We start from the raw sequence: 26,839 nt of genomic DNA on the forward strand, positions 1-26,839 counted from the left end.
CCTCATAGTTTAGACTTCTATTCCATTTAATGTAAGAGACCAGCTAAGAATACATTATTTTCATAGGTACACATTAAAAATCACATCTATCATTTAAAGCTTGATAATCATAACATGTTACAGCTCTATTTTATAAAGAAGAATTAAACTGTTTGCCATGGACAAAATGAAAGTTTATTTCTAAATGAAAAGCTTTACTTAGCATTAAAAAAAAGTCTAATTCTAAAACATACCATAAAAATACCACATTTTAACTTAGCAAGGCATACCCTACAAAAAAAAAATCCAAAGCCACTCTATTACTTGTGACATGGAAAACACTGAAAGTTCAGCAGATATGTCTGGGAACAGAGTAAACACACAGAACCAACAGTCTAAATTTATTTAATCTGTTGGTACTTTTTTCCTCAACAAATGCATAGTGTATTCTTACTAAATTGTAAAAGGACTGTTGCTATAGATTATTTATTGTTGTTGGTACCAGAAAGCAATTGATAAGTAGGTCATTTACCAGATGACTAAGATTTACAAAACATTTAGACAGAGTGATTTCACATTTGGAAACCTTCCTGTTCAAACAGACAAAAGAACAAGTCTTTCTCAGAAATCATAAGAGTAGCCTCCTTGGGTTTTTTTGCATATATTCTTCTCTAGGGTAGGGCACAATTACAGTCAAAATTTAATTTCCCAGACACTGTTATGAATTTTATAGGCAAAAATAATTGTGCATGTCCTATTGAATCTCTAAAACCAAAATTATTCCTGTACTAGGAAAGTATCAGTTTTTTTAATAGATGAATTTTTGCAAACAGCTCCTCTATCAGATTTCTGTTGAAATGTAAGAACTTTGAGGTTTTTGACAAATAAGAATAATACAAAGAAATAAGAAAAATATATATGTGTATGTTTGTGTGTGTATGTGTGTATATATATGTAATATATATATATATGAGTGAAGGGAAATAATAGCAAAAGAATCTAATACTGCATACAGATAAAGAAAGAAACATTAAAGTTAATATAGGCTCTTTTAAAAATACTCCAAAGTTTATAGTCTTATGTATTTTTGAGTTTTTGTTACTAAATTTATAAAACTTTTTTTTAAAAAAAAAACATTGCCTTACATAATTTCTGTCCCTTAGATTCTTAAATGAAATCTGTAAGAACTTCAAGAATTGTGAAACCGAATTATTAGCTTATTACATACTTTTGTTTTCTTCAACAATAAGGAATATTATTACTTATTTTGAGGTTAGATTCCTTAGTGTCTGTTTGCCTCAGTGAAATATTGAATAATAAGTCATTGCTGGTCATAGGCAAAGTAAAACTTTATTGTCAAAAATTTCAGAGTTCATAGATATTCTGAACTTCTCTCTGCACCTTTCCCTGTCCTCTCAACAGAGGACCTCCGACTCATCCTTCATCAAAAATTTGAGGCTATTCACTATGAAGTCCTTCTCCTCCCCTTCTCATTTCACATTCCCCTGTCACCATTCTCCAAAATCTCCCTCACTCTAATCTTTGATGAAGAAATTGCCCTTCTAGTCAAGGTCAATCCCAGTACATAATATCCTTTATTTTATCCCTGCCTGTTTTCACCAGCAGATTGCCTTGTCATCTCTGCTATATCTCACTAATCTTCAATTTCTCCTTCTCTACTCACTCCTTACAAACATTTCCAGGTCTCCCATTCTTTTTGGAGGGAAAAAAAAACCTTCACTAAATCCTACTATCTTCATTATTATCCTTAATCTCTGTTCCCATTCTCAATTGAACTGTAGAAAAGCTATCTCCTCAAAAAAAAAAAAAGGAAAAGAACCTATTTGTCCAAAAATATTTATAGCAGCTCTTTTTTGTGCTGGCTAAGAATGGGAAATTGAGAGGATGCCCATCAACTGGGGAATGACTGAACAAGCTGTAGTATATAATTGTAATGGAATATTACTGTGCTATGAGAAATGACAAGCAGGATGATTTCAGAAAAACCCATAAAGACTTTCATGAACTGATACAGAGAGAAATGAGCAGAACCAGGAGAACGCTATACAGTATAATAGCAATCATGTACCATAAACAACTGTGAATGACTTAGCTATTCTCAGGATTACAATGATCCAAGATAATTCTAAAAGACTCATGATGAAAAATACTATCTGCCTCCAGAGAAAGAACTGATGGCATCTTAATACAGACTGAAACATGCTGTTTTCCCCTTCCTTGTTTCCTTCCTTCCTTCTTGAGTTTTTCCACAAAATGACTAATATGGAAATGTTTTACATGACTGCATATGAATAACCTATATCAGAATGCCTACCATCTCAGGGCAGGTGAAGGGGGATAGAGGGATAGAATTGGGAAATCAAAATTTAAGAAAAAACACCAACAAATGCTAAAATTTGTTTTTATATGTAATTGAGGAAAAATAAAATATTACTTTAAAAAAAAAAAGCTGTCTCCACATTTTAACTTCCTCCTTCTCACTCTCTTCTAAACTCTATAATCTGGCTTCTGTCATCATCACTGTACTGAAACTGTTCTCTCCAAAGTTAACAATGATCTTTTCCCCACTTTGGGGAAGAAAATGGATTTATTTAAAGCAGGCCAGTCTGGTTCATTTCCTATGCTATTGTGTTATTTTCTTGGAGCCACATGATGAGTCTTCACTATTCTACGATCTGAGTAGTACTATATCAGAAGAAACAAGTAAGTGGTTTGCCTTGCTAGGTGAGAATTCCAATGGGTCCGGAGTTCCTGGGTCACCCTCACTTCAGAGTAGGAAGCAGAAGGGCAAGGGCAATTATGAAGCCTTCTAACTCTGCATGTAACCATATAGGCACACACACATATACATACACACAAAGGCAAAAGAAACAAGAAAGAAGAAATCTCTCACCTAAGAATGTACATGACTTTGGTATTTGCCAGTCCTAAAGGTCCTAGGGAGAAGACTGGGGGGGAGGGGCAGGGGGGGGTTTTGGTCCCGACCTTTGATTACTCTTTACAATAACAGCAGGAATAAACAGAAAGTTTCATCTATTACAAGGAAGCTCTTCCACCATTTTAAAAAAGGAACTCTATTTGCAGAAATGACTCTTAAATCACCAAAACAAATGGCATTTTGTCAGTACTCATCCCCCAACCTTTTCTTAATCTCTTTTTCACCATGTAATCCTGCTGACCACCTTCTCCTCTTGGATACTCTGTTCTCTCTGTTGCATCTTGTGACTCTGCTCTTTCTTGACTCTCTCACTTGTATGACTACTCTTTTCTCATTCTACTTTACTGATTCTTCATCTTTTTCATGCCCCCAAATGGAATGTTTCCCAAAGCTTTCCTGGACCTTCTTATCTTCTCTCTCAATACCCTCACTTGATTTTATCGGCTCCTATGAGTCCAATTATCTCTATGCAGAAAATATATATATATATATATGTACACACACATATATGTATACATATACATATATACACACATAAAAATACATACATACACACATACACATGCAAACGTGTGTTTGTATTTCTTAGTTTCTCCTAAGCTCTAGTCATATATCTCCAACTGCCTTAAACATAGGTATCTCAAATTAAACATGTCTAAAACCGAATCTTTTCCCCCTAAGCCCTCACTCCTCCTCCCACCACCCCAAACTTCCATTCTATCAAAGGTACCACACTTGTTCTGATTCTGTATGTTTGGAGCCTTAGGGTCATCCTTGACTCTTCATTCTTACTTATTCCATACATTTCAGTTACCAAGTCTGGTTGTTTCTACGTCTACATCATCTCTTGAAACTATCCCCTTCTAAAATCTGCCATACTTACTAGTCCGCTCCAGCATGCTGCCACTGTTGGTATCACCGCTTCTTTGCAGGATCACCTATCCTTCACCCTTGGGTCCATCTATGATATCATAGGTCCTAGACTATGATAGGTCAGCTTGTGCCTTATTTTCACACCCCCACCCACTCTGCTACCATGTTCAATCTGCCCCCATTAGAATGTAAGCTACTTCTGGAAAGAGGCTGTTTCATTTTTTGTCTCGGTGTACCCAGTGACTAGAAGAGTGCCTGGTACACAGTAGGTACTTGATACATGCTTGTTAATTGACTGACTGTTAGGGAGAAGAATCAAAATTATTTGTGGGTTTATGCAATGATACCCAGAGAAACTATATGGTTTGTACAAATATAACAGGTGTGAAATGGATTGCCTTACGAAGGAATTCTCTGTCACTGGAGGTGTTTGGGTAAGGTGACCTTGCCTCTTGATGAGGGATTTGTAGAAAAGATTCCTTCACTGGGAAGAAGGCTAAATTAGCTGAAACAACATGGTGCAGTAAAAAGACATTGAATTTCAAGTCAGAATACCTAGATTTGAATTCTTTCTCTGACACTTAGTACACTAGTTAAGTTATAACCTTTCTGGGCCCTGATTATGTTTAAAATGAGGGAGTTGGACTAGATAGCTCCTGAAGTCTCATCCAGCTCTAAATCTTCAACACCATAATTTCTAACCTTCACTTTAACAATATGTTCTAGAATTTTGCCAGAAAATAAAGTTAAGCTCCTTTTCCTATTGTTTGTAGAATCCATTCTCTTCTTTTTTTTCAAAATTGGTACATTACTTTTTTTAGTCCTAAAGCACTTCTCCTGTACTCCATCATCTTTCAAAGATGACTGACAGTGGCTCAGCAATCCTATCTGCTGGGTCTTTTAGTACCCCAGGGATGACAAACTCACCTAGGGCTCATTGCTTTTTATCTCTTTCTACTCATGTTCACTGCATAAAAATAACAGCAAAACCTTTTTTCATTATTATTTCTAAGAAAAACTACAACCTGTTCTCATATTTGAATAGTTAGGTCTATACTAGTCAAAATGCATAAACTCATTTTGTATCAGATTAATTATTTTAGTCTGCTGGTCAACAAGTGCTTATTAAATGTTTGATATAGATACTATAGTGCTATAGATACAAAGAAAGACAAAAACACAATCCTTTCTCACAGAGAGCTTACATTCTAATGGGAGAGATAAGGTACAAATGACTAAACACACACATGCCACAAACACATATAAAACATATGCACACACAAGATATATACAGCATAAATGGAAAATAATCTCAGAGGGAGAGGACTGAGGGGGAGGTGGGAGACCAGGAAGTGACTCTTGTAGGTGAGATTTGAGCTAAGTCTTGAAGGGGGTCAGGGAAACTAGGAAGCAGAGGTGAAGAGGGGAACATTCCAAGGTACATGGACTGGCAGTAAAAAGGGAGAGAGTTGGTATGTCAAGTGCAAGGAACAGAAAATAGCCGAGTATAGCTGGATCATAGGAGAAGTAGAGTTAAGTATAAGATACTTTGAAAGACTGTGGAATATAGGGAGAGGTGGATTTTATACATGATCCTAGAAGTAACAGGGAGGCACTTTATTGATTGGGAGTGGGGAACATGGTCAGAACTGCATTTCAGAAAAATAATTTTGGCAGCTGAATATAGGATGGACTGGAGAGGAGATAGACTTAAGCAAGGTAGACCAATCAGAAGGCTATCCCAATAGTTCAGGAATGAGGTGATGAAGGCTTTGCAAATAGATAAGATTTTATATAAAGGATGGTGAAAAGATGAAATGGCAAAATTTGGCTAGAATCAGAGGGTGTCTGTAAGTGAAGAGTCAAGCAGTGGGATTGGAAGGAGTCAAATCCAGAGACTGAAAGGAGATTCGGGCCCTCAATAGTAATAGGGAACTCTAGAGAGGGACACATCTGGAGGGAAAGTTAATGAGTTCTGTTTTGGACATGCTGAGTTTGAGAATTTAAATAATAAATTAAATTCACTAACAATTATATATTTAAAAGTTCTCTGTCAGTTTTCAGTTCAACACTATCTTACGTAGAGCATTTTCCTGAAAAGACTTTTCACTAAGAAGAAATTCATTTTCACAAATACATGAAAATATTCAACACAAGTAGTCTTAGCCTTTGGGACACATATGAAAAGTTCATATGTTAGTAGGTTGTTTGAGATTTATGACACATTTCCTCACAGAAATGTTATAAATGAAAGGTTCCCAGGTTGGTCCATGAAATCAATTTGATCTATAATATAAACGGACCACAGCACCAGCACTATTTGTGTACATTCTGAGTCCTAGGAGCAAGAGGCTAAGAAGTACAAGAGGTGGACAAGAAATGCCACTAATGTGGGAATAACTAGTTGTTCCTTAACCTTTCCAGAGGTATTTGTACCCTTAACAGAATTCTTATAAATCCACGTTGGGTTGGTCATTTGTAGAATTGTAGGCTAACTAACAAAATGAAGTACAAAAAAATCAGGCAAAAAACTACGATTTTTTTTTGTACAGGGACTTCAACACAGGGAAGTAACATAGTATTGCTTTTCTTTTTATCTCATCTTCCTTTTCAGGACTTCTAAACCTTCCATTTTCTAAAAGCTCCAAGTTTTGTTTTTGTTTTTGCACAATAGCTTTCCTGAAACTAGAGGCAAGAACTCACTTGGGTGGAGTGTCTGTGGGGAGGTGAGGGGGAGGAAGAAGGTGAAGCATGGCAGATCAGGCTGTGTATGAATATTGTGTAAGTATTTATAGGTGAGGAAATGCCTGCACTCAGAAAACAATAGTGCTGAAATTTTTTTAGGAAATATATTTTAAGTTGCCCCAGAGTTTAAAAATCTCCTGATTCATTAAAGAAAAATGTTCTTTTAAGATTCTATAATAGAGAGCAGTTCTGCATAGAGAGACCTTCAAAGGTTAACAACTGTCCATAAGTATCGATACCATCAAATTACAGAAGAATTGCAATCTTATGTATCTTTAATGGTAATTTAAAGTCTATAACATTTTAAATTTCAACTAAATATCTCATTATCAAAAATCTCAAGTTAAATGCAACTTAAACAACAGAACCAAGAATAGTTAAGTGAATCAAGAGCTAAACATTATAGTTACATGCTTTTAAGATATTTACTTCCTCTTGGTTTCACCCTTAGTGACCCAAGAATTACTTTAAGGCTATTCACACAAAGTCCTCAAGCACTAGTGAACAGAAGTCAAGCACTTAATTTCTTTTTTACAGGAAGGAATTAGGAGTTGTAATTAAGGGATCAAATAAAATACATCATTTCTAAATGGAATGGTATGTTTGGTTGTTCGATTTTTTTGACCATGAAGTATATGAACATGGTGCCTTTTTGTCTCTCTACTGATAAAATAATTCAACATTTAAGATATGTCATAGCAAATAAATGTACTGAACAGACCTCTGTCTACTTAAAAACATTACAGAACTCCAAGGCCATGATATTTCATTCAAGTAGCAGTCGAAGAGACAAAGTAATCAGAGGAAGATATCTTGATTGCATTGCTTTTTTGCATGCTGTCTCTATGCCTTTGTGATTTACCAAGTGAATAAACAACGTAACTAAAAAAAAATGCAATTTCAGAAGTCATGTTAAAGTAATTTTGTACTTCATTGCAATGCAACAGTAGCGGACTACACTACTACTACTGAGACTATGCCAGCAGATGAGCTCAGCTAATAGTTCGAAAATTTTAATTCATTTGAGACACCATCTCCTTTCACCCATATCTTTCCCCACGTTAAGTTCTTTTTAAGGAATATATACATTGCTTCTTCTTGGATCTTCCCTAATGCTGACAAGAATTAGATGCTACAACAAAATTTATCTCATCTGTTTTAATAATATGGAACATAGGGGGCAGCTAGGTGGCACAGTGGATACAGCACTGGCCCTGGGGTCTGGAAGACTTAAGAGTTCAAATCTGGCCTTCATCACCTACTAGTGGTGTGACCCTGGACAAGTTACTTAATCTCAATTGCCTCCAAAAACAAAACAAAACAAAACGAAAATAATATGGAGCATATTACTATCATAATAATTAGAATTTGCATTGCTTGAATCTGATGGTTTATGTAGATGAATAGGAAAGTTTTCATTGCAGTACCACTCTTCTCTCAAATCACGAGATGAAAAATGACCAGACCAACTACTCTGCCAGCTCACTAGGAAGGTGGATGGTGCAACTGAAGAAGCGCTGTATTTGAAGTCAGTGGACCTGAGTTTTAATTCCAGTCTGGGCACTTGTTATTTTTGTGGCCTTGGGCAAGTCACTTAACCTCTCTGAGCCTCAGTTTCCACATCTGTAGAAAAAAAATGAACTGCATTTATTGACTTCTAAGGTTCTTTCCAGGTTTAATTCTATGATCCTAATCAAGCTATTAACTTAGAGAAGGAAGAAATATTAACATAGGTTGAAGCCATTCTAATTAAATACCTTAATTACATTTAAAGTCAAAAGATGCTAATTTGTCAAACTTTCAAAAAGGTCTAGTATAAATAGTTACTTTAAACTATTAGATAAGAACATGCTGACTGTATTAACTTCATCTTCTCAGAGACAAAAGAATGAAACATGTTGCATACCAAGAAATGTATGCTTTTCCCTTTTATAGAGACGCGTAACCTTAGGTTCCATACCTTACATTGCCTGGCCTCACTCCACTTCCCTAGATTTTATGGGTAGGGACTATTTCTACTTTCACTTAGATATGGAAGAGAGGTATTTCAATATGACTAAATATTCCAGGTATATTATCTGGCAGAGAGTTACTCTGCCATACCGTATCCTTTACTTGATACCTACTGGGTTGGAAAGGTATCAAACATGGCCATTTTCCCATAATGCCATTTTGGATTAAAGGCCAGTTGCAGATCCTAGTGATTCACTAGGACTGTCCCAAGGAGCTTCTCTGATCTGATTATTTCCACTGGGCTGTTGGCCTGAGGATACCCGAGGGAAGTTGGAGGATCTCTGGTGGGTAGGTTCTTCTAGGGCTCCAACAACTGGTTTAATTAGCATTGTACTGTTAAGCCCTTTCTCAATTCATCTAATTTTGGCTTCTTTGTAATGAAAATCCCTACTTGTCATAAAAAAAAAACACATGATTCATGATTATTATTTCATTATTTGAGAGGTGTGACATGGCATAGTAGATTGAGAGTTGGCCTAAAAGTCAAGATCATCTGGATACAAATCCTGCTTTTTATACATACTGGTTATATGAATGTGGGCAACTTACCAGAGGGCCTCCTGGCAACCCTCTAAGTGTATAAATACAACAATTACTAAAGAAGTAATAGATTCAAACATAAAACATCTAACTTGAAGAAAACTTTTTCCTGAAGAAAAGGGAAGAGGGACAGCAAAATGACAAAATAACATTCTGGCCTAATAAATATCATGTATTTAAAGACAAAACTATGAGGCAATCTTGTTAAATGGGTAAAAAAAATCATAAATCTGAAAATAGCTACTTGTTAAAGTGAAACACAAAATTAATTTTTGTGGATAATGGAATAATTCACATTTTAAATAATGGCATAATGTAGAAAATGCTTGGCCTACAATCAGGAGAGACTTGATTCAATCCAAACCTTAACACCTACATGACCTTGGCCAAGTCATTTAACTTATCTGAGCCTCAGGTTCCTTATCTATAAAATGGGGCTAATAATACCCATAGTGCCAAGCTCACAAAGTCATTGGGAAGATCAAATGAGAAAAGAAATGTAAAACACTTTGAAAACATTAAAATACTATATAAAGAGCCACTATTACTATCATGAAAATCAAAAAAACACAGCATAAAATACTTCTAATGTTGAATATTAAGAACTTCTCTATCTAAACATCTCAGTTGAAATGTACTAGTTAATTTTTTTAAGTGAAATTTTCACTGGATCAATGTTTTTGAGATTTTTGGCTTTGCTCCATTATCATAACCATTAAGTCCAACAACTATATCACAAAATCCAAACAGTGCATTAATAAATCAAAGAAAACCATTAGACTGCAGTTTTTATGGATGCAGTCTCTGCAGCAAAGGATAAATCATGACTTGCTGAAAGATTTTTGTAGAACTCATCTTCTCTGCTAAAAGTGGGAGGGGGGATGCAGGACAGAGGAGTTGATGGTGGTAAGAAGAAATAACATAAGTTTTGTTTACCATATACTGGCACAAGTTCAAGGGCCATAGAAGGATATAAGAAATTGCAGTCAATTATGTAGTTAAGGAGAAACAAAAGAGAATATGCTAGATGTAGAAGTACCAATATGTATACATGGACAAGCGGCAGTAGATAAAGGCCTGGTTATGGCATTCTGAAGACTAGAATTCAAGTTCTGTTTTTGTATAGCGGGTGACCCTGTGATTATCTAACCTCTCAGTGACCTATGGCAACTCACAAAGACTACATCTTATAGAAAGTTGCTAGTCTGAATCAAAAGGAAGTTTCAACATGATGAATTCCTTACATTGATGAAATCCTAGGTACAGATCTCCTACCCCCAAGAAAATGTACAGGGGAGTATTTCAGGGTAAAATATATTTTGTAACACATATACCATTTTTACATCATATGTCACATACAATATATTTTTATAATACATTCATGTATATTTTACGTGTACATGTACATTTTATATTTTATTACAGATATATGTCATTCATCCAGCACTAAGATATAGTACCTAAAGTAAAAAAGTAAAGGCTGATTTTTAGAAATATACTTCCAAATAAAACTGAAGCATACTGTCCTTTGCAACTAGTGATCTAATATAATTTTTTGCTATTCAGTTGTTTTTAGTCATGTCCAAGCCATTAGGCTTTTCTTTAGCAAAGATACTGGAATGGTTTGCCATTTCCTTCTCCAGCTCATTTGACAGATGAGAATCTGAGGCAAACAGGGTTAAATGATTTGCCCAGGGTCACAAAGCTAATAAGTGTCTGAGGCCATATTTAAACTCAGGAAAAGCAGTCTAACTCCAGGCTCAGCACTCCATCTACTATGACTAATTAATTAGTATTTGTTAAAAGCCTAGAATGTACTAAGCATTTTGCAAGGTGCTAAGGATACGGAGATCGAAACAACACAGTTCCTAAAGGAATTATATTCTAAAGGGGAAGCAATACATGCTTATATAAGTAAATATAAAATACAGAAAGTAACACATTACATGCAAAGTAATTTTAGTTGTCAGGGCACTAGCAAGTACAGAGATCAAGATAAGAAGACCTCATAATTGGAGGTGGCAACAGAGCCAAGCCTTGAAGGAAACTAGGGATTCTAAGGCTGAGGTGAGGTGGGAATTCTAAGCAAAGGGGTCAGCCTGTGAAAAGGCAGAGATGCACACTGTAAGGACAAACCACTTTGAAAGACTTGAGAGCTCTAACACAATGACCAACCAACCACAGTTCCAAGAGACTCCTGATGAAACATACTGTCTACCTCCTGCTAGAGTAGGGATGGACTCAGAGGACAGACTGAGAAAGAATCTTCTGGACATGGCCAACGCAGAAATTTATTTTCCTTGACTACAAATGTTTGTAAAAGGGGTTTTGTTTTCCTTGCTTTCTGAAGGGGGTTGGGAGAAATGGTGGCAGTAGGAAAAAAGGCAGCTCTACATCATAAAATTAATTTAATTAAAAATTTTTAAAAGAAAAGACAGATATGAGAGATGATATATCATGTAAAAGGAAGAGAAAATAGGCTAGTTGGGCTTGGCTGGAGAGTAGATAAAGTAATGTGCAATAAGCCTAGAAATGTGGGTTGGAGTAAGATCATCAAGGGTTTAAGCAGAGGAGTTTGTATTCCCTTAGAAACAACAGGGATTTTTGAGCAAGAGAGTGACACAGTCAGATCTTGCTTTAGGAAAATCGAGTTGGCAGCTCTCTGGAGATGCTATGGAGACAGGAAGACTTGAAGCAAGAACACTAGTTAGAAAATAAGAGGTGAAATAGGGACCACAACAAGTGGTCTGTGAGAGAAGAAAAGAGGATGGACATTAGAAATATTATGGTGGTAAAAATAACAAGATAGGACAAGCTGAGGATAACTTTAACGTTGCAAATATAGGCGACCAAAATAATGGTGGAGCCCTGGACAGAAACAGGGAAGTTGGAAAGAGGTAGGTTTGGGGAAAATATGAGCTGTTTTATATACATTGAATTTGAGTCGTCTATAGGAAATCCACTTTGAAATATCCATTAGGCAGTTGGGGATGGGGAACCAGAATTCAGGAGAAAGACTAGGGAAGGACATATAGAGTGGAGAGTCATATGCGTAAAGATGAAACTAAACCTACAGGGGCTCAGATCACCAAAAGAATGAATGAATGAAAAAGTATTTGTTAAGTGTTTACTCTAAATAAAGAGCAGTGAAAACAAGTAAGAATAGGGGCAGAACAGGGGTTCTCTTGGGACAATCAGAGAAGACCGGAAGAAACGGAAGAAATATCCCAGAAGGAGATTTCCTGCCAGTGAAGAGTAAATACCTCCAGGCTAGATCCCCTTTAACAACTAGTAGAAAGCTGCTTAAACAACAAGCGGCAAGCCCTGGAGTTAGTTGGTTAGGGAGGCTGCCCCTGCCTGCCACAGGAACTCTCTCTCCCTTCTTCCCCACCAGCCTTCAACAGTGAGGGGAGTTGGGCGTCTAACCCGGGGAAGATCTAGGGAACCTCTGCTGACAGCCAGACCCAGCTGTGCTGTGGAGAGCGGCAGGGATGGGGAGGAACCAGCAGTGAAGAAGCAGTGGGGCAGAAAGCCCCTGGCTGTGGGCACTTACAGGAAACTGGAGGTCTTGATTTGAGTTCAAGGTCAGAGGGGAGAACTGAGAGGATCAGAGGCCAGAGGCACCATCCCCCATGCCCCAGGACTAGAGATGATTATAAAAACTAAATTATTACCCCCAAAAAATGCACAGGCAAATGAGGAAGAATCCAACCATAGAGAACTAAGAGAATAGAAAAGACTGGGGTTCGTCTTCAGAGGAGGATACTGAAGCAAAGAAACTCTCTTCTACTAAAAAGAGTAATGTCAAATGGTCACCCGCCCAAAAAGAATTCACTGAAGAACTTTAAAAGACTTTAAAAATCAAATGAGAGAGATGGAGGAAAAATTAAAAAGAAAACAGAATAATACAAGAAAAACAAGATTATGACAAGAAAGTCAACCAATTAGAAAAAGAGATCCAGAATCTTAAGGAAGAAAATGACTCCTTGAAAATCTGAATTGGGCAAGGGGAAGCCAGCAAAGTTATGAGATGAAGAAATAAGAAAACAAAATATAAAGAATGAAAAAATAGAAGAGAATGTGAAACATCTCATAAGAAAAACAATGCATCTAGAGAACAGTTCAAGAAGAGAAAATAAAAGAATTGGACTACCTGAAAGTTCGGATCAAAAAAAGAATCTTGATACAATAATACAAGAAATAATTAAAGAAAATTGTCCTGAAGCATTACAACAAGAGGAATAGAAAAAATCCACTGATCACCACCTCAAAGAGATCCTATGAGGAAAACTCATAGAAATATTATAGTTAAATTCTGAAACCCCCAGATCACGGACAAAAGACTAAGAGCCACAAGAAAAAAATAATTTACATATGATGATACCATGACTAGAATTAATAAGACCTAGCGATGGCAACACTAAAAGATTGCAGGTGTTGGAACACTATATATCAAAGAGCAAAAGAACTGGACCTCCAGCAGAAAATATCATACCCAGAAAAGCTAAACATAATTCTGAATGAAAAAAAATGGACATTTGATCAACAGACTTTCAGGACTCTGTTAAAAAAAAAAAACCGTGAACTCAACAGAAGATTTGACATACAAGAGCCAAGAGAAATATAAGGTACATACCAATGACCAATTACAAGGGTCTAAATAAGGACAGAACATTTACCTTTTACATATGGAAAATGTAAAACCTGTTTAAGATTGTTACTAGTAATTAGGTAGCTTATAAGAAAGATTGGGGTAGACCTGAGTATGATATAACTTCAAAAAGTAAAACCACTCAAGAACAGCTAAAAGAGTAATTCTCTTATACAAATGAGGTGCAAGAGGAAGAACCAATACAGAGCTGTTAGTTCTGGAAACCTACTCTCGTCAGGAATGGGCTTAAAAGGGGAAAATGCAATACATCTACAAGAGTGTAAAAGTCTTCTAAATTTAGAAAGAAATAAAACTCTATGGGGATAGGGAGGGGGAGAAGATAAAGGAGGGATCTTTAGAGGGGAGGGAAACAGAATAGGTGAAAAGGGGTGTACAGAAGGGTGTTTAGACTGAGGGGAATGGGAGGATAAGGAAAGGAGCTTTAGAGGGAAGGGGGACAAAATAGGTCAAACGGGTGTACAAAAGGATGTTTAGACTTAGGGGAATGGGAGGGGAATGGGAGGGGAATGGGAGGGTAACGGAGGGATTGCTGGAATGGGGGTAGGTTAAGTAATAGGAGGGTAAGGTAGCAGGTAGAAGTAAAGTAGGGGAGTTAGGAGAGATAGAAAAAAGAGATATGCACAAAAAGTAATGGGATGGTAGTTTCTCTTCCGTAGGAACACTGAAAGCATCTTTGGGACAACTCCAGTATCAGAAGGAAAAATAGGGAATAATATGGGCCTCATCTTGCTTTGATTTCTTATAGTAGGTGTCTATGTTTAAACAGCTTTTTGATCCCATGTGGTTTAGAGGGTATGGACTATTTAGAATGGAAACTTCTGTCAAAATGTTGCTTTGGGATTTTTATGAATCCATATTTTTAAAATTTTATTTATTTTATTCTGAACTTAATAAAACAGCATTTCTCCAACATAATGGAATAGAAAAAAATGATTGCACATGAAAATGCAAATCTATTATGTACGACTTGCTATTCCTTTTAAATATACAATAAAGTTAGGTAACTTTCAAAAAGAAAAGTATTTACTCTGTGCCAAGTACTGTGCTAAAGATTGAGGACACAATAGAAAAATGAGATAGTCTTTGTTCTCAAAGAGCTATTATTCTAGGTGAGGAAGATAACATATGTAGAAGAGTTCAGTTGTAAGATGTATGGAAGGTTCCAGTGGTCCTAAGGCCTCAGCTATAAGGCAGATGGCAAGGCCAAGGGATCCTGAATATACTGGCAGATCAGACAGCAATGCCTGAGAGTCTAGGGCATAGTGGCAGAGCAGAAAGGTGCTTGAGGCTGACTTACCCCACCCTTTTCTCATGGGAGGAATACAGTCAGTCAATAAACATTATTAGGCACTATGTGTCAGGCACTGTGCTAAGTGCTAGGAATATAAAGAAAGGCAAAAAATGGTCCATGCTTTCAAAGAGTTCACAGTCTGATGGGGGAAACAAATATGAAAAAAACTATGTACAAACTAGATATATAAAGGATAAACTAGAAATAATTAACAGAGAGAAAGGCAGTAGAATTAAGGGAGATCAGGAAAGATATCCTGTAGAAGGTATAATCTTAGCTGGGACTTAAAGGAAGCAAGAAGGCAGAGGTGAGAGGGCATGAAATCAGGAGATGGAGTGTCTTGTTTAAAGAACAGCAAGGAAACCAGTGTTGCAGGTGCACAGTCCTTGGGAGTAGGGGAGGGAGGTAGTTTGTAAGGTATAAGAAGACAGGAAAGGTAGCGGAGAGATAATTTATGAGGGCTTTCAACACCAAACAGAAGATTTTATATTTGATCCTGGAAGTGTTTGGGAGCCACTGAAGTTTACTGAGTAAGTGGGGTAACAAGGTCAGATTTGTACTGGCAAGAAATGGGGGGGGCAGCCTGTTAGACCTACTTCCTGCTGGACCTATTGGAGATCTGGGCTTGATAGGTGGGTGGGATGGGGTGGTAAGGACAGCTCACGGTGCCTCCTGGATGGAGAACCAGGCCTGAGGCAGAATACTGGCAGCTTATAGATGCTGCTTCTCACAGGGCTGGGAGAAAAGGTGTACAGAAAGGAAAAGAAAAGAGTACTCCAGATAGAGCTTTGGGATAAACCTCCAGTTGAGAATACAATATGAAAAATGATCCAGCAAAGGAGACTGAGAAGGAGTTCTGTCATATAGGTAAGAAAGGAACCAAGAGAAGGAAGTATCATGAAAGCCCAGTAAGTCAAAAGTAATTAGGAAGACAAAGGTGTCAAATGCTACAGAGAAGTCAAGATGATGAGGACTAAGAAAAGGCCAGCAGATTTGTCAATTAAGGAATCGCTGATAACTTTAGAAAAAAGAATATTAGCTAAGTGAGATAATCAGAAACCAGACTGGAAGGGGCTGACCAGTCAGTGAGAGGGAAGAAAGCAGGGGTAACAATTGTAAACAACTTATTCTAGAGGTATGATTATTAAGAAGAAGAGAAATACAGGATGTTTGCTTGTGAGATATTAGGGTCAAGTGAAACATTTTAAAATGTTTTATTATTTTTAAATTCTGAACTTAATGAACCAAATAAAATAGGTAAAATACACACTATCCAGGAACACACTGAATCATTATTATGCTTTTTATGTATATTCTAAGTTCAACATGTGTTTCAACAATCTGGCTAGCAGCTTCTGTGGGGGTGTAAGATCCACCCTCAGCCAGCACCCAGAAAGCTGCCGGCACGCTGGGAAAGCACAGGTTCTTTTGATCTGCTTTAATAAGGAAAGCAAGGTTGAAGGGGTTGACAAGCTCACTTTAATTCAGCATACAAATATCAGTTACTTAGTTCAGGGGAGAAGGCCAACACCCTGAACTTCAGAGCAACATACAAACAAATTACAAATATCAACAGACAGACCCAATACAATTCATAGTTACCAACATTAGGTTCAGCCCGGGAGCTCAGAACAAGGGCTGGCCCAGAGTCACGCACCACCACTGCTGCGGAAGACAGCTCTAAAGAACAGACAGCCAATCCCTGGTTTTTATATCTTTTTCAGCATCAGGGGTGAGTCACACATTAGTTGCCAAACCAAATCAAGTGTCTGAGGCCAGATCTGAACTCAGTCCTCTTGACTCCAGGGCCAGTGCTCTATTCACTGAGCCACCTAGCTACCCCTCTTTGGTTTTGGTAACCAAAAATGGGCTCCTTAGCACTTAGTTCAACAAGTGCCCTTGAATAGTTTGGCTTTTGTTCTCTTTGAGTAATTCATTGAGCCTTACTAGGTGCTAAGCCCCAGGTCCAAACCCCTATTAGGTGTGGAACCTTAGTGGGTGTGGATTGGCAACTAAGGTCGGGCCCAAGGTGGGGCTAACTCCAGGGAGGGCCTAGTTTACATGTCTGGGAGAGCAGAGGCTTTTAGACCACGAGGGTTTAAGTCTGTTTCTCTGTGACGATTCTAGGTCACGTGTGTGAGTTGCATGTGTGACGCAACCCTGAAGCTGAAAAAGATATAAAAACCAGGGATTGGCTGTCTGTTCTTTAGAGCTGTCTTCCGCAGCAGTGGTGGTGCGTGACTCTGGGCCAGCCCTTGTTCTGAGCTCCCGGGCTGAACCTAGATGTTGGTAACTATGAATTGTATTGGGTCTGTCTGTTGATATTTGTAATTTGTTTGTATGTTGCTCTGAAGTTCAGGGTGCTGGCCTTCTCCCCTGAACTAAGTGACTGATATTTGTATGCTGGATTAAAGTAAGCTTGTCAACCCCTTCAACCTTGCTTTCCTTATTAAAGCAGATCAAAAGAACCTGTGCTTTCCCAGCATGCCGGCAGCTTTCTGGGTGCTGACTGAGGGTGGATCTTACACCCCCACAGAAGCTGCCAGCCAGATTGTTGAAACAACATGTAACTTTCAAAGATGTCCTGATTAACTGTGATTCCTTCTGGCCTTCCTTTGATCTCATTTAGGAAGCTGGGGGAACACTTTATTTCTCTTCCACCTCTCCCTAACTCTATCCAGCAAATAAAAAGAGTAAAACCTCTATAATAAATATTCACAGTCAAGAGAAACAAATTCCTGCACTAGTCAAATCTAAAAATGTTTTTCATCCTGCACAATGAGTCTATATTCTCTGTTAAAAGGTAACAGAGTATTTTCATCATTGTTACTTTGGAGTTGTGGATAGCTATTAGATTGATCAAAATTCTTTTAAGTCTCTCAAAGTTATTTTTCTTTACACTGTTGTTACTTATATAAATTGTTCTTTGGGTTTGCTCCCTTCACTGTGCCTCAGTTCATACAAGTATTTCCATGACTCCTTGAAACTATCTTTTCTCTCATTTCTTAGAGCATAATAGTATTCCATTACATCCTAAGCAAATCAGAGGAGCATGAAAAAAAATTACCTGTTGTATCTAAGAATAGGAGAAGAGTTCATGACCAAATAATAGATAGACTCACAGGAGGCAAAATGGAGAATTCTGCTTACATAAAAAAGTTTTGCATAAACAAAACCAATGCAGTAAATTAGAAGAGAAGCAGGAAAATGGGGGAGAAAAACCTTTACAGCAAGTTTCTCTGATAAAGGTCTTAATTCTAAGACATACAGGGTTCTGAGTCAAATTTATAAGAATTAAAGCCATTCTTCAGTTGATAAGTGGTAAAAGGATATGAATGGGCAATTTTTTGAGTAAGAAATTCAAACTATCAATATCCATATAAAAATGTTTTAAATCACCAACAATTTGAGAAATAGACGTTAAAACAACTCTGTATCACCTCACACTCATCAGATTAGCTAAACTGACAAAAAAGTAAAATGACAAATGCTACAGGGACTGTGGGAAAATGGTTCCTTTAATCGACTACTGGTAGAGCAATAAACTGGTTCAACGATTCTGGAAAGCAATTTGGAACTAGGCCCAAATAGCTATTAAACTGTGCATACCCTTTGACCCTGTAATACTGAAACTAAGTCTATACCTCAAAGAGATCAATGGAAGGGAAAGAATACATATGTACAAAAATATTTATAGCAGCTCCTTTTGTGGTAGCAAAGAATTGGAAAGTGAGGGAATGGCCATCAATCGAAGAATGGCTGAAGAAGTTATAGTACAGGAATGTGATAGAATAGAACTGTTAAGAAGGGATGAAGGGGATGGTTTCAGAAAAACTTGGGAAGACTTGGATGAACTGATAGAAAGTGAAGTGAGAGGAGCAGGAGATTAATTTATACAATTACTACAATGTTATAAAGATAATCATCTTTGAAAGACTTAGAAACTCTGATCAACACAATTCCAAAGGATTCATGATGAAACTAGCTATCCACTTCAGTCTTTAGATACAGAGCTGATAGCCTCAGAATGCAGACTGAAGCATATTTTCTTTTATTCTTTTTGGACATAGCTAATGTGTGAATTTGTTTTGCATGAGTATACATATTTCTAACAGGTTTTATTTTTTTTCTTGCCTTCTCAATGGGTGAGGGAAAGGGGAGAGAGGGAGAGAATTAAGAATTTAAAATTAATTTTTTTAAAAAGAGAAATAATTCAGATCTCCTATAATATTAAAACTAGATAGAATATTAGAGACCATCCAGCCTTTCATATTTCCTCTTCCTTATATTACATCATTTTACACTGACAGTTTATAAAATTAAAGCTTTACATTGACAACTTTTAAACCTTTTCCTTACTCATAGTATTGCAAACTATTTTTGAGAACCAAAAATTTTAAAAAGACTTTAGCCTGTATCTGGTATACTTGAAGAAACACTGTCAAAGCATGTAAGCATTACTAGATATGAATTAATGCAATTTAATTCACATGGTTTCCTTACTGCAACTGGACAAATAATTTTTTTTCAAAGTTTTGCTACTAATTAACTGACAAGACCTATAAATCCTGAGATGAAACTAATTGGCATACTTTAGAATTCAAAGCAGTGACTTCTGCTAATAATGACATGGCTTAGAATTTCACAAACCCTTTAAATATCCACACCCCTCACATTTGTATTAGGTTATGAATTAGGACAACTAACTTAGTTGATTCCTAAAGAACTAAATGGTTCTAAATGATTCAATGATTTTAAGCCTAAACTTTCACATACTTTTCCTAATTAATGTTCTTTCATTCTACAGTAAGTTATTTCCATATATCAGTTGACATTTAAATTATAAATCATAAAATTAATCTATATTGATTTCCATACAAAGTTCTTTGCAATTTGGCAATAATTTCTTTCATTCGCAAGTCAAGACATCACCTTCATGATATAATTGATCCTCTTCAAAAATGATGAACAACAACTTTCTATATGCATTTTGGAATGGAAAACTCCTTTGTGACATATAATATTAAAGACATCATATCACATAGCTCCAAGTTGTTTCTTTAGACATAAATACTATGAACAGAAAGTGAAGAAAATCAAAATGAAAATAGAATATAACAGGAATATTACTATTAGTTTATCAGTATTTAACTAATACTAGAAATACATATTACATTGGGAGGGAGGAAGAGATAGAGAAGGAAAGTAGGGGAGAGAGGGGAGTGGGAGGGATTCACACACACTCACACAGAGGTATATGCATGTGCATGCACATACACATACACACACACACACACACACACACACACACACACACACACACACACCAAATTTTACTCATTTGTGGTATTCATGACAGGCCCACGTTTAGAACTGGCCAGGGCCTGCACTCTGGTGACTCAGTCTTCATGAAACCAAGGTCACCTACCATACTCCCATGAGGTATAAAAGTGGGACTTTGTAAAGACCAACATAAGGGAGGGAAAAATACCAAAGAACACAGCTCATCATCAAGTCAATACTGAATTGCATAGCCTTACCAAGTTCATTTCCACTGAAGAAAATGCACTGGGTATTATAATTTCTTACATATCTTATAGCTTCCCATCTAAAAATCAGTTACTCTTATGTGACTATTAATGGCTCTGCCTCAGGGAAGTGTAAAGGAACTCCATATTTAAAGTGGAACTATTTGCAGATTAGACTTTACCATTAGAATGAAGTACACCACAACATTACCTAATCAAGAACTACCAAATCAAGAAGTTAGGTTCATTTGCAAACTGTGTGCAGTACAACAAAATCCTTACAAAACTTAGGAAAGAAGGTAAATGTAAACAGTTTTATCTTTCAAAGGCCTCCATTTCCATTGATTTTTTTTGTACTCTACATATCATCCCTTTCCTGCAAGTCCCCACCTCCTGACACATCACCTAATTATCAGATCCCTAAGGACAAGGATCTCTCTTACTCATTTTTGTATTCCTGAAAGCATAACTAGCATATTTTGCATATTAAGTTGAGGCTCGATAAATGTTATATTTATTTATAAACAAATGTGAGTTAGGAGGCTTTCCCGATATCAGGGGTAAGAACCCAATTCTTCATCTGCCTTAAGGCAAATAATTTGATATTCAAGTTTTTACTGAAGCTATCCGAACAGGGATAAAATTTTAAATACAGATCTTTTATGATTTTGCAAATCTAAAATAGCTCCTGAAGATGTTATTAGTACTATTTCATAAGTCACAGAAAGGCCTTTTAAGGTTTCATTTTTTAAATTGAGTGCAGATGAATTTTAAAATATTAACTTAAAAGATTAAGTCATAATTACAAAATGGATGAGAGTATAAATTCACCTGCTGTTTGTTATGTTTACTTTGGTTGACCTTTTTGTGGTGAAGGGGGGGGGTAGGTAAAGTTGAAATATAAGGTTTGTGAGACAAGAGTACATATTCACCTATACTTTCTGTCTGTTTACTCTGACTGACCTTTTTTTGTGGGGAAGGGGAGGAAAGAGAAATAGCTGCCCATGAAAATCTCTGTGCCAATAAAAAAAAGCTCATCGACCACTTAAGAGTTAAGACACTTGCTCTGCAAAGGCAAATCTCATAACAGTAAATGTGACAAAGATAAAGGTATTTCTTGGTTGGCATACTGATTTAAGATTTCCAAGAAACCTTTTAAGATCATTTTTTCCTATTTATGTAGCATAAACCATCTTAAAGCTACATATGTTATTTCCTAATTAAAAAGATACCATTAAACATCTAATTTATTTTAAATATTAAGAAGCACCTTTCAGCGTGTTTTTTGTTAGCACTGTTTGCCCCAGCTTTGACCAAGGAAATACAAAACCACAATGTGGAAAGATGGCACTAAATGAAAACTTAAGGAATATATAAGAATATAGTACAAGTCAAATCAACAAGCATTTGTAAAATACCTACTATGTTCCAGGCAATGTGTAAAGCACTGAAGATATTAAAAAATAAAAAGCAGAAAGTAAGAGTAAAATATTATACAGAATTAATAAAATTTGAGAAAAATAGAAAAAAAAAGTATTTAGCACCAAGGTTATCCTAGTGATGTTATACAGCCTTAAATTCATAGAACAAAAAATGTCAGAAAAATCAAAAGTAGAAGTAAGTGCTCTAAAAGATCATGATGTGTATAAGGTATTGTATATTTCCAATAATGAGAGTGGTGTCGTAAAAGACATCAAAAAAGACTTGTGCGAACCAAAAAGGAGTTGGGTGTGTCACATATCAAGGCTGAGGGTTGCACTGATATACACAAAATAGTTTTTAGACTGAGAAGGTCTTTAGTTCAGTGTGTAGATCTCTGATGGGGGATTTATGGAAGGGTATAAGCAACAGTCACACAGAATTAAGTGTCCATTAAAATACTAACAGAACTGCTCTAAATGGTAAATTAGGAGAAAAGTGGGCTTTTGGATACCCAGTCACATTGGTTTATATTACATTTATGTATGTATACATATTTTATGTAACAATGTTTTCACTTACCATACTTCTTGATTGAAAGATATTATCAGGAATTCCCTTTCTCCTACAACTCCCATCTCAATAAAAACTGACGAGCTAATTTGAAAACAATGTTGCTAGTATGTGTAGGAAAGGAAATCACTCAAACAGAAAAATGTGAATATTTCCTCTAATACAGTCAATCTACACAACTCATCTACATTTGCCTATCCTTGGCCTCTCTCCACACACTACAAGTTTAAAAGTCATAGGTGGTAGTTTGTTTTTTGTTTTTTTTAGCATTTGAAGTAAAATTTACCCTATCTTTTTTTGGTTTTGTTTTGTTTTTTGGCAGGGCAATTGGAGTTAAGTGACTTGCCCAAGGTCACACAGCTAGTACATGTGTCAAGTGTCTGAGGCTGGATTTGAACTCAGGTCCTCCTGACTCCAGGGCCAGTGCTCTACTCACTATGCTACCTAGCTGCCTCTCAGATAATCAATTTTAACACTTTCATGTTAATGTTAAAGCATTTAACTGTAAGTTTAACAAATCCAATAAAATAGGCTATAGAATATTTATATTTGAAGAAGATATATTATGGAGGGCCTAAAAGGAATTTGAATCCGGCACTGATATCTGCATTATCTTTAGCATTAAAAAAAACCCAGTTATTTGAGGTCTTTGATCTTAAATATTTTCCTTGCTTTTCTCCTTTGTGGTATTAATAAACATCCCTCTAATCATGTAATACATTCTAAAGGGATTAAATTCAACTAAATTCATATCACATTGCTTTAAAATCTAATGAGAAGTCATCTTCTTTGACCTTTCCCTTCAGTAATTACCACACAGAACTATTCCACTGGATTCATGTGAAACTTTAAGTACTACTAAAATCATATTCCATAGAAGTTCTAAGGAGTGGCTAGAAGCTGAAGGGAAAACTTAAAGTAACTTCTCTTTTAATTATTTTGAAAAATGAGAATTCACCTATCACAATAGTATTTATTCCCCTTTACAAAGGAGGCTGTCTACTGTCACACACTTTTCCACCAGCCTTCTCAATTTATATCTAGTTTCTGAAAAGAAACCGAAGCTTAGTAGCCAGCACACATGTCAATGTTAAAAGCTCACTTCTAAAGAAAAAGCCATCTTTATCTCTATGTTCTGCTATGATTTAATGAAGAAAAGTTTTATTTTCAAGTTTCAACTCAGACAAATATTCACCTACTTTGCAAATGCAAATGTAAATCAGTAATGGTAAAATTCTCTGTAAGTCTAGTATAAAAATGCTACCAAAGTGGGAGCTGTCATTTGCAAAACAGTATAGAGCGCATGAATAGTATTCCAGATCATCACAAAGAAAATAGTACTCATTACTAGAATGTCTGAAGAATCTTTATATCAGGTTAAATCAAAACTTAAATGCTACAAAGTTTGATTCTGACAAAAAATTTAGGTGTACAGAGTACTTTAAGGTTCCCAAAGCACTTTCTTCACCATCCTATGAGTAGGCAGCACAAGCGCTTTTTGGAGGAAACCAAGGCTCTGAGGAAAAATGATTTGCTCATGACCACCCAGCAAGGTATCTGAGGCAGGATTTAAACCCGTATTTATTGACTACATGTGCAGTACCCTAGGCACTCTGCCTCTGATGTGTATCTGAAACATGCCCAAATTCTTTATCCATAATTCCTCCAGGTGTATTGTTACTGGTCTCTCTCACCATTCACTCATCTCTCCACTGAACAGACACTTATTGAGTATTGACTACGTGTTCTACTAGGAGCTCTGAGTTCTGCCATCTGAAAAGTTGCACATGATTTCTTGTTTTGTCAGATGTTGTTATTCAGCCATCATTATTTAGCAAGATCATGAAGAAATGAAACCATGAAGCCATTCTCCAGTTTCAAATCCTACTTAAACATAACACGAAGAGGTCTAATGAAGGGAAAGATGAATAGCAGATTTTAATTTGGTTACAAACCAATGTATTTCCTTTCCAGGGTGAACTGGAAAGCTGAAAAAGCAGTAAGATGAACCTTGACTAAATGGATGTGAACAACAGATAAAGCTCATAATAGTCTAGAGTATGGAAGTAATCTGCATCATCACCAAATAGACAGGTAGACAGACAGACAGACAGATAAACAATATAGATAGAGTCATAAAAGTTTATATTTTTCATTTCAATTAAGTCTTTTCGGTGGCCACTTTGTCTGGCCCTGGAACCATCTGTGATATGTGGAGTGGCCATTCTTGAAGTGAAACATTTGTGAGCTCAAAAGACAGGTTGTGAAAGCAAGGACTCTAAGGGAAGGGCGGAAGTGAACAAGCACTTATTAAGGGCCTATTACATGCTGAGCACTGTGCTAAGAGTTTTATAAATATTATCTCAGTTATCCTCACAACCCTGCAAGGCAGGAGCTATTAAGATCCCTATTTCAGAGGTTAAGTGACTAGTCTAGAGTCACATGGTTAGTAAGACTATGAGGCTAGTTCTGAACTCAGATACTCCCAACTCTAGACCCAGCTCTGTTTTCCACTATGCCACCAGTTGCCTAAGACCAAAGTGAATGCCCAAATCTTGGTTAAGAAGGTGAAGGGGAACTATGTAGCTAACTGTAAAATTGTGTGAAACCAGTCCTGTTTAGCTAAGCAAAAAAAAAATTAGAAAATTATTTTTTAAACTACTATATGAATAATTTAAATGTAAGAACAATATAAAGTATAATATAAAGGCAATTAGAAAAAAAAAAAGCTGACATATGACATGAGAAGGACCAATGGGAAAAAAGGGACAATTTTGCAGTACAAGATAGAGTTTTCATACTCTCTTTTGTTTTTCCCTTAAGAGCTTTTTCATGAACTGTTTATCTGCCCAACTAGAAACAATTTTAAATTACAGAACATGGATTTTTGCCTTAGAAAGATGAAAGTTTTAAAGACATTGTATCAGATTACAATTTCTACTGCAATCGCTAGGATCAAAGATAATACATAAGAAAATAAGTAGAATCAGGGAAACAATGCCCAATAACTACAACAGGAAAGGAAAGGAAAGAACAGTGAGGACAACCAAAAAATCGAATCGGAATGCTGACGTATCATAATGACCGTGCTCAGCCTCAGAGAAGAGATACGAAAATACACCTCTCTTTCTTTACTGCAGAAGTGAAGCGCCGTGGGGTGAACAATGAATATCCTGTTACATTTGGTTGGTGTGTCAGTTAGTTTTCGTGGACTATTTCTCCCCCTTCTTTTAAAAAATTCTTTGTTATAAAGGATGGCTCTCTGAGAAGGTGAAAGGCACACATTTGAAAATCAAGGTCATACAAAGAAAAGATATCAATAATTTTTTTCCAAAAGAAAATGAGTGTTTTCTGGATATTCTTGGTATCACAGAAAATACAATTTCAAAAAATAATAACCTTTGTAACTATATCTATACTACATAGTTTTAAGTCTGGCATACCTAAAATAATTCTATCAGAAAACTTATGTGTAATACACTTTTATGATCTTAAAAATACAACTTTTAGTTCTGTAAAAATGGATTAAAATATAATGATAGGTTTCTCTTCCCTCTCCCACAAATTCTGAGTTTTTCTTTAAGCAAAACAATTCCCACCTCCAGGGCTTTAAGATTTCAAGAAAATTTGTCTCTCTAATGGCATATTAAATGGCACTTGGCATATTAAAGAAGTAACTTAACTGAAGTTTAGGTTCTTTGGTTACAGCTTCAGACCATCCTAATATATTCTTTTATCTGGGACAGTACCTTTAGGGTCTTTTGGATCTACCCTTACTTATGGCTAAATTATGAAAATAATAAAAAAGAACAAATACTAAATACGTGTAGGTCAAATTATTTTCTGTTTAGGAAAACAAACATTTTCACAAAAAAAACACCATTTAAAAACAGAGCTACTCTTTGATATTTAACAGTATAACATAATAAAAGCCACTGTACCTCACTGTAAAATCATAGGAGCAAGAGGCCAACAAAGAAGCATGAAATGGCGAAAACTGCAAGAGAGAGAAAAGAAAAATTTTTCTAACAATAAAACCTCGAATAAATACTTGTAAAAATATGGAAATAACAGCAACTTAACAATTACGGCAGTCTCATAAAACACTTCTGTTTTCCTGTAACAAAGAGAATCCTTACTGAAACAACTGTCTGGATCTGAGATTAGCTGCATGACAGCATTTCATTTTTAGTAATGTCCATAAGCACTATTGCAAACTAAGGGTTTTTCAGATTTGGCAATCCAAA

The 26,839-nt window shown here is 36.2% G+C and overlaps 1 protein-coding gene across 1 annotated transcript in view; it reads right to left on the minus strand.

Moving 5' to 3' along the window:
* Positions 1–26,839, minus strand: part of PEX7 (peroxisomal biogenesis factor 7) — an 86,347-nt gene that overhangs the window by 16,554 nt on the left and 42,954 nt on the right. The window contains exon 8 of the mRNA XM_036765805.1: positions 26,534–26,589. Coding sequence (XP_036621700.1) covers positions 26,534–26,589 — 56 coding nt within the window. The remainder of the gene's footprint in view (positions 1–26,533; positions 26,590–26,839) is intronic.

Source organism: Trichosurus vulpecula, chromosome 7, assembly GCF_011100635.1.
Source record: "Trichosurus vulpecula isolate mTriVul1 chromosome 7, mTriVul1.pri, whole genome shotgun sequence".
Taxonomy (NCBI): Eukaryota; Metazoa; Chordata; class Mammalia; order Diprotodontia; family Phalangeridae; genus Trichosurus; species Trichosurus vulpecula.